We start from the raw sequence: 11,770 nt of genomic DNA on the forward strand, positions 1-11,770 counted from the left end.
TAACCATCGACAATTTTGTCTAAAACCAGAAGCAACCGACCAAAAACCTGGCCAAATTGAGGATTTGCAATAGCCCAGCTTGCAGGCAGATAGAATAGGATACCTTGACCGTACGTAATCCCCCCATTGATAATGAGAAGAGAAAGAATCCCAAGCAAACTTTAGGATAGCAACTGAATTAAGAGAGGAAAGATCATGAATACCAAGCCCACCTTCCAGCTTTGGGGCACAAACCTGAGCCTAACGAATAGTGACGATTTTCCGAGTCCCTATATTACCAGACAAAATAAAGTTTCGTGCCCATGAAGTTAGCTTCTTCACCAAATACACCGGCCACTGATACACAGAAAAACTATGAAGCAACATACTTTGAAAAACTGATTGCACCAATTGAGTCCGACCAGCCATAGAAAGAAGCCGTCCCTGCCAACCCATAAGTCTTGATTTTGCTTTATCAGCAATAACTTGAAGATGACACCTCCGAGGCTTGCCACAAAAAATTGGGACACCCAAATAAATAAAAGGCAATCGACCTGCATGGAACCCCAATATTCGTTGAATTGTCGCTTGCCTATGATGATACTTGGCACCAAGGTAAAAAGTATTTTTCGCCGCATTAATATATTGACCAGAAGCTGCACTATAACGGTAAAAAAACCTTCTCAAATGGCTAAGAGATAATTTATCCCCACGACAAAAAACAATAAGGTCATCTGCATATAAAACATGAGAAGGGGGAGTGCAGGTTCTAGGAAAAGATATAGGCTTCAATCGACCCGAACCAAGTAACATAGATAAACCACAGCTGAGAGCTTCATCGGCAAGACAAAATAATAATGGAGAAAGAGGATCCCCTTGCCTCGCACCACGAGAACAAGAGAAAAACCCATGAGGAGAACCATTAATTAAGATTGATAACCTTGCCGACTTAAGAATAGTAATAATCCAACTGGTGAAAATATTAGAGAACCCAAAATTCTTGAGGACTCTATGTAGAAAATCCCAATGCAGCGTATCAAATGCCTTAGCAATATCCACTTTGATTCCCACATTACCACCGTAGGCCTTGCGATCAAGGAGATTAAAGCATTCAGACACTGTGCCAATGCAACTAGTAATCCGCCTACCTGGAATAAAAGCACATTGCGCTGGAGATATTATACGATCAGCAATTGGTCCCAAACGAGAAGCCAAGATCTTTGGAATTATCTTGAAAAGAAAGTTGGCTAAGGCAATCGGCCTAAATTGAGTAATTTCATGGGCATCCTGAACTTTTGGAAGAAGAACCAAGAAGTTGCAATTGATGTTAGGAAGCAGCCAATTTTGCATAAAAAAATTGCCTCACACATGCAACAACATCCGAACCGACAATATCCCAACAAGATTGATAAAAACAACCTGGAAATCCATCAGGGCCTGGTGCACTGGAAGCATCCATAGCAAAGACAGCATTTTTGATTTCTTCAGTATAAGGGATTACTGTAAGCCAATCATTTTCTGCATTGGTGACCAAAGAAGGAATAACATAGCATACCTCATCTAGATTCCTTGGAGTAGAGGAGGAAGAATAAAGATTTTGATAAAACCCCACTACATGAGCTGCAATATCTGAGGGTTCAAAAAGAATCCTTTCTCCATCATGAATTGAAGACATTCAGGCACTAGTAGAACGAACCTTGGCATAGGCATGGAAAAATGAAGTACTACGATCCCCATCCGTGAGCCATTTTACTCGAGCTCTATCCTTCCAATAGCTTTCTTACATCTTGACCGCATTCAAAACACGAAATTTTGCATCAACCTCATCTTCAAATTTTTGGTTAGTCATACCATGAATAGCAATGTCCTGCTGAATTGCAGATAAAGCTTCACGAGCCTTATTAACATTCTGATGGACATCCCCAAATACCATTTTATTCCAATTTCGCAAGCAAGATTTCAAGGCCTTCAATTTTTGCACAGTGACATACATCGGGCAGCCCCAAAACTTACTAGAAGTCCAACATGTAGCTACTGTGTCACGAAAAGTAGGGTGATTCAACCACATGGACTGGAACCGAAAAGGCTTTGGACCACTTGGGGAGAGCTTTGAAGCAGAGAAAATTAAAGGAGTGTGATCAGAAACTACCCGAGGTAGGGCAATACAACTAGAATAAGGCCATGCTTCAAACCAACTAGTATTGCAAAAGGATCTGTCTAATCGAAGCTCCACATGCACCCTAGTTCCACAACCATTTGTCCAAGTAAAACGGGCACCTACAGTGTCCAAATGGACAAAATCACAAGCATCTGACATATTCTGGAACTCCAAGCAAGAAATACGATATGGAGGAGGACCCCCTGACTTCTCATGAGCTCCCAACACAGAATTAAAGTCACCAATTGCCATCCAGGGGATAGTGGTTTGAGCACTAATAACTGAGAAGTCATGCCATAAATCCCTGCGCTTAATGTAAGAAGTAGAAGCATAAACAAAAGAAAATTGACTAAGCTCATTATCAAAAGAAACCTGAATAGTAACTTGTTGCTTCGTGTTAGATATGATCATTGGACTAGGAACATGACGACCTCTTAGCAACCAAAGATTTGGAAGCCTGGATCCTCGATCATTAACCGTAACAAAGTCCAAATTTAAAGCAGACCAGAATGCTGAAGAGATTGAGTCAAAGGCTACCATCGGCTCAGAAATACAAACCAGATCAAGTCTTTGAGTACGACAAATATTTAAAAGTTCAGATTGAGAGTCAGAGTTACCGACTCCCCTAATATTCCAATAAAGAACCTTCATTATGCATACTTTTGATTTTTTTTCCAGTCCCTTTTTGGATAAGGACCCTCACTAGCAGCAGCAACAACAACATGCTTGGCTTGTTGTTTCTGTTTTTTCTTCTGTGATTTTGAAAGAGCCTTAACAAAATCGTCCTCCACTAGAACTCCTTTCTCAACATGGCTAGTTATTAAAGAAACATCCTTTGCTAAAACACCCACATGCTCAAAACCAGGGGGGACTGCACCTGTGGAAACCTCAGTTTGATTATTTAATTGGTCCTCCACTACCGTGTCATGCCAACTTTGACTCTGTGGAGAATTATAAGTCCTCTCTAAGCTATGATTATTATGACCACTATCATCCTCATATATTTCCTCAACGCTAGAATCATCAATATCATCATAATCCTCATCATCCTCATCAACCTCATTAGCATGGCCAGCAAAAACATTCATACTTATATTACCAGCCACCAGATGAGTATTGTGCACATTCTCAATCACAAAGCCATCACCTTTCTCGTGAGCATTTTCAACCATTACTTCTGTAACATTCTCATGAAGGACTGAAAACTTATTTCCATTAAGCACCGAATCATCGACACGATTGGAAGAGGGTTCCGTGGGTTCATTGATAACCAAACCAGCAATACGATCCAGCTCGTTGTCCACCACCTCCTTTAAAGCTTGGTCAACAAATTGTGTAATCCTTACATCTGAAACTGACTTTGTAGGAAGAGATTGCTGCGCCGAGGGTTTGTACGTTTTTCACTCTGTACTCTTGACGAATGACCTATTTAGGGTGCTTGGAGCCCTCCACCACCCTTTTATAGTGCATAGGATCATCTTTAGCTGACTCCTTGTTACGGTGTTTGCAACGATCAATGGTGTGCCCGACCATACCACAATTATCACACATATTCTCATACACAACATCAATGGGAAAACAATGTGTTTCTCTCTCAACCATCAATGAAAACGGTAAATTACCTGCCAGATCAACATCGACAAGAACTCTAGCAAAAAAGCCAAATTCTCTTTCTTTGGTAGCTTTATCCAATTGCAATGGAGTTCCCACACCTCTAGCTATCTCCATAAGATGTTGCGGATGCCAGTAGTCCTGGCTTAAACCATACAGCCTCACCCAAATTTGGGAGTGAGTTTGACGCAGAGCATCACCAGGCTTGAAATCAGGCTGCCACTGTGATAGCCGGAACAAACCGCTAGCAAGAGTGCAAGTGCCTCCACCCCAAACATATATATCTATTGTTTGGAAACAAATTTAAATAGTGCATGTGGTTGTACGTAAGCGTATGATCTCTTACTAAGTCTTTTTGTTCGTGTAGTATTGTGACGTACGTAATGACATCAACCAACATGTAACACAAAGTGATCGAGAGTAGATATCGATCGAGAGCTAGAAAAATAATCGATGAAACTTGTCTTGTTCACTTCATTGCTTAACTAAAAGAAAAACCCTAATTGTCTTTTTTAAGTACAAGTTTGAACATGAAATTAATAGTTTGAGGTATGATCTTGAAGGGTGGAACTACTTTTGTCATCTGCATTCTTCTTTTAAGCAGTATATATTCTTGTACGTAGTAAAACCCAAATTAAGTCATATGAATAAGAACTATTTGTCTACATTCGTAGAAGCTCATTCATAATTGTGCATATTTCCCCAAACAGTCCCTATTCACATTAATTTCTGTCTCCTCACAAATAACATACAAGTAACAAGAGGAATAAAAATCCAGTAGCAATGGAGGGATTGGAGGGCATCGATCCAGACCACAAATCAATGGCCGGGAAAAAAAAAAGCTAGGGTTTTCCATCCCACGCAAAACACATTGAAGAATGTAATGCCAAACCCCGTAAGGTTGCAGGGTCTTTTTCCCCAGTAAAGACTAAAACATGCCAGCTACTAGTAAAGGCTCAATATATGAGACTGGGAATATGGAAATCAATCAGATGATCGCTATTGAGAATCTGAGATGATCGATTATGAAATGGTTGCACGGTTCCCAAACAACTGGAACATTTTCTTTGTAGTTTAGCCTTTACTGAATAGACGTACTGGACCAGTTTGCACTTGGTTTTCTAGTTAGCTAGTAGTTGAAGACAATAGTTCATAAAACCAGTCATTGTTTTGCTCCTGCAGAAATGGCACTACATGCATGTGAATATCTTTGGAATCTTTTTATGGATCATTACTACCTCCAGCATATATATAACAAAGGCAAGGGTTTCGTTATTCGTAGTGTACACTAATAAAAATTTCCCCATTGGTGACTGATAGGTTTAAGTCCCTATTGTGGACAATGCACACTGATAAGAGTGTAAAATGCTATTATCACCCCTACAGCCACTCTTAAGGGATCAGTCCCCTCTATAGCAGGTGCTATTAGGTCATTAGACACTGATAAAACATCAGTGTAAAGTTATATGAAAAGTTAAAAAGTCTACTGGTGTCATTGCTGCCGACGACGTTAATTACCAGAAGAGTGCGAATGAAGAAATGAGATTCAGTAACAAGGAATTTAGGAACGCATCCAAAAGACAAAAGGAATTTAGGAACTTGTCCTTACCACCATCATGAACTGATATTAGTTAGACAAGAAGGGAAGATATCTAGAGTGACATGTGCTAAGCAAGACCTAACATTTGGATTCTACAATCTAATAAACCAGAAAGTTCTGCTGCACAAGCACCACAATTTATATCCAAATGTTAATGAACACTAGTCTCACCATCGATCTGCAAAGTGTGCCGAGTTTTTTGTCAATTAAAACAACCAAATGGTGTAGAAGTAGCTAAATTTTACATTAGGTAAGATTGTAAGAACAAAATACATTATTGTCCTACGTTCTTCATTTGGTTTCCTTTTCGTACGTAGTTGAACTGTTGAAGCTTGTCATCTATCTGTGAAGGAGTGGTGGAGCTAGCAGTAGAAGACTGGTTATACAGTAGGCTGGTACTTGTTTTTATATATAGATTCTTGCACATTATAACACGTACAGTAGACCCTTTGCTGTTTCTCACCGTACGTTAGTCCATCAGGCATTTGATTAAGCACATCTAGCAGAATTTACTCAATTTTGTTTTCATGCAATGCTAGAATAGAGTGAACTAGAGAGAATAAAATGGAAAGAATTATTTATTATAAAATAATTGAGTAGCCTCCTGCTACTGTGAGATACCTAAACTACATATTATCTATATCTCTTCATCCAACATTTATAACAGAATTATTCTATGCAAGGTGCCATTTCGGGTTACCCCGATCTCTAGTTCTTCGTCTTTTTCTAGCTCAACGTCCAGCTGCATGCTGAGATAAGTACACCCTGTGGCTTCTGTCGAGCGATCGAGAAGAAGAAGTAATCTGTCGAGCGAGAAATGGGAAAAACCTCTGGTTTCGAAAAGGAAGGAAAGAAGAAAGGAAAATGGTCTGCTGGCGAAGACCAGATTCTCAAGGACTACGTCAAGAAGCACGGTCCAGGCAAATGGGGCAAAATAGCAAAGGAGATTGGCAAGTTCATAATTTCCTTCATATATATTTACTTTCGACATACATCGTTGTGCTTAATCAATAATTGTAATCGCCATTGTTTCTGAAATTTTCAATTAATTCAATTAATTACCGACGGCCTTGTGTAGCTTACGCGGAATTTGCATGCATGTATTGGAAGCCAAAATTACAAATTTACACCAGTAGCGAATGGATTAATTGGTAAATTGGTTGCTTAATTAATCATTGATTAATTAACTGCGTGTGCAGGTCTGGGGAGATGTGGGAAGAGTGTGAGACTGAGATGGTTCAATTATCTAAGGCCCGATATCAAGCATGGCAACATTAGGGAAGATGAAGAAGATCTAATTATCAGGATGCACAAGCTTATAGGCAAAAGGTACTAATATAATAAATTTCTTCCTCTTATCATGCAAGTCCCGCAGATCTAATTTTAAATTTAAGCTTAGTATTCGTAATTACTTACGAACATTTGCATATTTGATCAATATTAGGTTTCATTTTTATTTTTTTATTTTTTAGAATTCAAAGAAAATCTACTTGCCTCATTTCAGAGCTTAATAGAAAGTAGACTTGTGCAGGTGGTCATTGATAGCAGGAAGGATTCCGGGTCGAACTGACAATGAAATAAAGAACTACTGGATCTCCACTCTAAGTAAGAAGCTGGCAGAAGAAAAAAGAAAGAAACCAGAAGTGCCGAGAAACGGGATTGCCAAGGAGAGCTTGCCAGCCCCCATTGAGATCGACGATGGTCATCCACATCCGACCAAATGCAATGAAGTTCCGGGAGGAGGAGGATTGGTGTGTTTTGCCAGTAATGTTAATGTAGAAGAAGATCATCAGCATCAGAGTCGTGATACCGATAACAGTACTACAATGAGTGCCGGAGTGGGAGTCCAAATCAGAGGCGTGGCAAACAATGTTCAACCAACCGGGGACGATCTCAATGATGACGCTATGCCCTGGAACGATTGGATAACGGATCTGAACGAAGGGCAACTTGACCTATCTGAATTTCTCCAAACTGACTTTTCGAACTTTTGGGAAGAATCAGATATGTTGATGAACTTTGAAGTCGGAGGTTGCAGCACCATTAACCATGAGTGGCCAAATAATTGCGTGGTTAAATATCATCCCGAGCTTCTTGTTTTTCTTTCTGTATCGGAAATATTGATTCTTGCATATATTCATTCTTGATTTGCATGGCAATGCCGGCCACTATATTTGTAATAAGATTATTGATCACTTTAGAATCAACTAATTAAAAGTTTTACTCATATATATTGTAATTTTCCTATCAATGAAATTAATCAATTGCAATTTGTTTACTTCAAAAAGTGTCAACATTCACCGTGGCTGGTTGTTCGACATAGTTGATAGGGTTTTTGGGTTTATTGGATTCATTGTTTCGTATGCTTCCATAGTAGTAAGGATGCTGGAAATTTAGGTATCATCAAAGAACTAAGACAGACATAACTCCTTATGAACTAAGACAGACATAACTCCTTATGAATTTAGGCTTCAATATGTTGCCTAACTAATTTTCTAACTTCATCAATCATGCACCAGAATCCAGTACTGGCCGGGTCAAGATTTTCAGTGAGGAAACGGTGTGATAATGATGAAAAAAATCTCTAGCGGGGAATCATATCAAGAACCTGGAAATCATATATATCTCCCTAATAATAAGAAGCTACCTTGTTGAATTGATTGGAACAGAACCTTTCCTCACATTTTCTCGATTCATTACCTTAGCGGGGAATGTTAAGGACTATGATCTTATGAGGGTCACTTAATTATTATTTGAAATTATTTAATCTTCTAATTCATCAAATTTTTGTATGCTCAATTATGTGCTCAAAACAAAAACAAAAACAAAACAAAAAAAAAAACTAGAATTTGTCAATGACAGAAAGCTAGCGATGTGAAACCACATGTCATCCACATATATCTATTGTTTGGAGACAAATTTAAGTAGTGTGGTTTGTACGTACGTAAGCATATGAGCTATTCTCTTTGTTTGTGTAGTGATGTTACGTACGTAATTAATGACATCAACCAACGTGTAACACAAAATGTTCGAGAGTCGATATCGATCGACAGCTAGAAAAATAACTGATGAAACTGGTCATGTTCACTTCATTGCTTAACTAAAACCAAAACCCTAATCGTCTTTTAAGTACAATTTTGAACATGAAATTAATAGTTTGAGATATGATCTTGAAGGGGGGAACCACTTTTGTCATCCGGATTCTTCTTTTAAGAAGTATTAATCTTGTAGTAAAACCCAAATTAAGTCATATGAATAAGCTCGTAGAAGTTCATTCATAATTGTGCATATTTCTGAAAAAGACTGCATAAATTAATCTAACTTTTGAAGTTTTCTCCGAAACAGTCCCCATTCTCATTAATTTCTGTACGTCTCCTCAAATAATATACAAGTAAACAGATAGCGTGAGGAATAAAAATCCAATAGCAATGGAGGGGATTGGAAGGCATCGATCCAGACCACAACTCAATGGCCGGAAAAAAAACGAAGGAAAAATGGGGTTTTCCATGCCACGCAAAACACATTGAGGCCAACACCCGTAAGGTTGCAGCATCTTTTTCCCCAGTGAAAGACTAAACCATGCCAGCTACTAGTAAAGGCTCAACATGTGAATATGGAAACCAATCAGATGATCGGAAACCAATCAGATGATCGATATCGAGAATCTGAGATAATGAAATGGTTGCATGGTTCCCAAACAACTGGAGCATTTGCTTGTTCTTTAGCACATACTGAATAGACGTACTGGACCACTCTGCACTTAGTTGAAGACAATTAAAAGCAGTCATTGTTTCGCACCTGCAGAAATGGGCAAATGGCACTACATGCATATGCAAATATCTATGGAATCTCTTCATCGATCACTACTTCCAGCATATATACATATATATATATATAACTTTTCTCAGGTGCGGACATCCGTACCGTTTTACGGTGCGGATTTTCGTCCTTTCACCACCGTACGGCGTCGGCGAGGGCGCGCCTCCACCCCAGCCGACTCCAGCAGCTTCCCCGACCACTTTCCATCCCCGATGAGTCCGCCGAATTCCAATTTTCCGACCAGATTGACTTTGTTTGAAGTTTTGAGTGATCTGGCCGGAAAACTGGAATTCGGCGGACTTACCGGGGATGGAAAATGGTCGGGGAAGCTGTTGGAGTCTGCTGGTGCGGACGTCCGTAGCAGAGACGGACTGTATATATATATAACAAAGGCAAGGGTTTCGTTATTCGTAGTGTACGTCCAATTTATATGAAAAATTGAAAATCTACTGTTTCATTGCTACCAACGTACAACATTAATTACCAGAAGAGTTCTGAAAATTATAAAAATATCTTATTGCAAGCGAATGAAGAACTGAGATTCAGTAACAAGGAATTTAGGAACGCATCAAAAACAAAAAAAACAAAAAACAAAAGAAGGAATTTTGGAACTTGTCCTTACCATCATGAACTGATACTAGTCATACAAGAAGAGATGATATATAAAAGTGACATGTGCTAAGCAAGCCCTTACATTTCGATTCTAGAATCTAGAAAAACAAAAAGTTCTGCTGCACCAGCACCACAATTTATATTCAAATGTTAATGAATAGATAATTCCTGTAAAGTTTCATCTAATTGAGAGATCATTTGAGCTTTCGAAATTGCGATTTACACGAACGGTCTCTTTTTGACAGATTTTGTTCTATTAATTCATTTAATCTAATTCGATACCTAAATGATATCTAAATTAAATGAAAATTTACACCCTTCAATAGTTCAATTATTGTTGCTGTTTCTCACCGTACGTCAGTCCATCATACATTTGATGAAGCACATCTAACATAATTTACTTTTCATGAAATGCTAGAATAGAGTGAACTAGAATAAAATGGAAAGAATTATTTGTTATAAATAATCGAGTAGCCTCTTGTTACTGTGAGATAACTAGCACTACATATTATATATACGGTATATACCTCTTCGTCCAAAATATCTAACAGAGCTATTCTGTGCAAGGTGCCATTATGGGTTACCCGAATGTCTATAGTTCTTCGTCTTTTTCTAGCTTGCAACGTCCAGCTGCATGCTGAGATAACTACCCTGTGGCTTCTGTCGAGCGATCGAGAAGAAGAAGAAGTAATCTGTCCAGCGAGAAATGGGAAAAACCTCTGGTTTCGAAAAGGAGGAAAAAAAGAAAGGAAAGTGGTCTGCTGGCGAAGACCAGATTCTCAAGGACTATGTAGAGAAGCACGGTCCAGGCAAATGGGGCAAAATAGCTAAGGAGATTGGCAAGTTCATAATTTCCTTCATAAATATTTGCTTTCGACATACAGCGTTGTGATAAATAAATAATTGTAATCGCCATTGTTTATGAAATTATTTAATTAATTCAGTTAATTAACGACGGCCCTGTGTAGCTTACGCGGAATTCGCCTGCCTGTATTGGAAGCCAGAATTACAAATTTACACCAATAGCGAATGGATTGATTGGTTGCTTAATTAATCATTGGTTAATTAAATGCGTGTGCAGGTCTGGGGAGATGTGGGAGGAGTGTGAGACTGAGATGGTTGAATTATCTAAGGCCCGATATCAAGCATGGCAACATTAGGGAAGATGAAGAAGATCTAATTATCAGGATGCACAAGCTTGTAGGCAAAAGGTCCTAATATAATAAATTTCTTCCTCTTATCATGCAAGTCCCGCAGATCTAATTTTCAAATTTAATTAAGCTTAGTATTTGTTATACTTATGAACATTTGCATATTTGGTCAATATTAGGTTTCATTTTATTATTTTTAGAATTCAAAGACAATCTACTTGCCTCATTTCAGAGCTTAATACAAAGTAGACTTGTACAGGTGGTCATTGATAGCAGGAAGGATTCCGGGCCGAACTGACAATGAAATAAAGAACTACTGGATCTCCACTCTAAGTAAGAAGCTGGCAGAAGAAAAAAGAAAGAAACCAAAAGTGCCGAGAAACGAGACTGCCGAGGAGAGCTTGCCATCCCCTATTGAGGTCGACGATGGTCATCCATATCCGACAAAATGCAATGAAGTTCCTGGAGGAGGAGGAGGATTGATGTGTTTTGCCAGTAATGTTAATGTAGAAGAAGATCATCAGCATCAGCGTCGTGATACCAATAACAGTACTACAATGAGTGCTGGAATGGGAGTCCGAATCAGAGGCGTGGCAAACAATGTTCAACCAAACGGGGACGATCTCAGTTATGACCCTGTGCCCTGGAACGATTGGATAATGGATCTGAATGGAGGGCAACTCGACATATCTGAATTTCTCCAAACTGGCTTTTTTAACTTTTGGGAAGAATTAGATATGTTCATGAACTTTGAAGTCGGAGGTTGCAGCACCATTAACCATGAGTGGCAAAATAATTGAGTTGGCCGGTTAAATATTTTCCTGGAGCTTTCTTCTTTTT

At 38.9% G+C, this 11,770-nt stretch overlaps 2 protein-coding genes across 2 annotated transcripts; both read left to right on the plus strand.

Moving 5' to 3' along the window:
• Positions 1–6,165: 6,165 nt before the first annotated feature.
• LOC101315003 (transcription factor WER-like) lies at positions 6,166–7,495 on the plus strand. Its single transcript, XM_004289421.1, has 3 exons — positions 6,166–6,298; positions 6,548–6,677; positions 6,880–7,495. The coding sequence occupies exons 1-3, from the start codon at positions 6,166–6,168 to the stop codon at positions 7,493–7,495; spliced, it is 879 nt and encodes a 292-aa protein (XP_004289469.1).
• Positions 7,496–10,485: 2,990 nt separating this feature from the next.
• On the plus strand, positions 10,486–11,730 carry LOC101315289 (transcription factor TT2-like). The gene is made up of 3 exons (XM_004289422.1): positions 10,486–10,618; positions 10,861–10,990; positions 11,190–11,730. The coding sequence occupies exons 1-3, from the start codon at positions 10,486–10,488 to the stop codon at positions 11,728–11,730; spliced, it is 804 nt and encodes a 267-aa protein (XP_004289470.1).
• Positions 11,731–11,770: the final 40 nt, after the last annotated feature.

This window comes from Fragaria vesca, linkage group LG1 (assembly GCF_000184155.1).
Source record: "Fragaria vesca subsp. vesca linkage group LG1, FraVesHawaii_1.0, whole genome shotgun sequence".
Classification (NCBI taxonomy): Eukaryota; Viridiplantae; Streptophyta; class Magnoliopsida; order Rosales; family Rosaceae; genus Fragaria; species Fragaria vesca.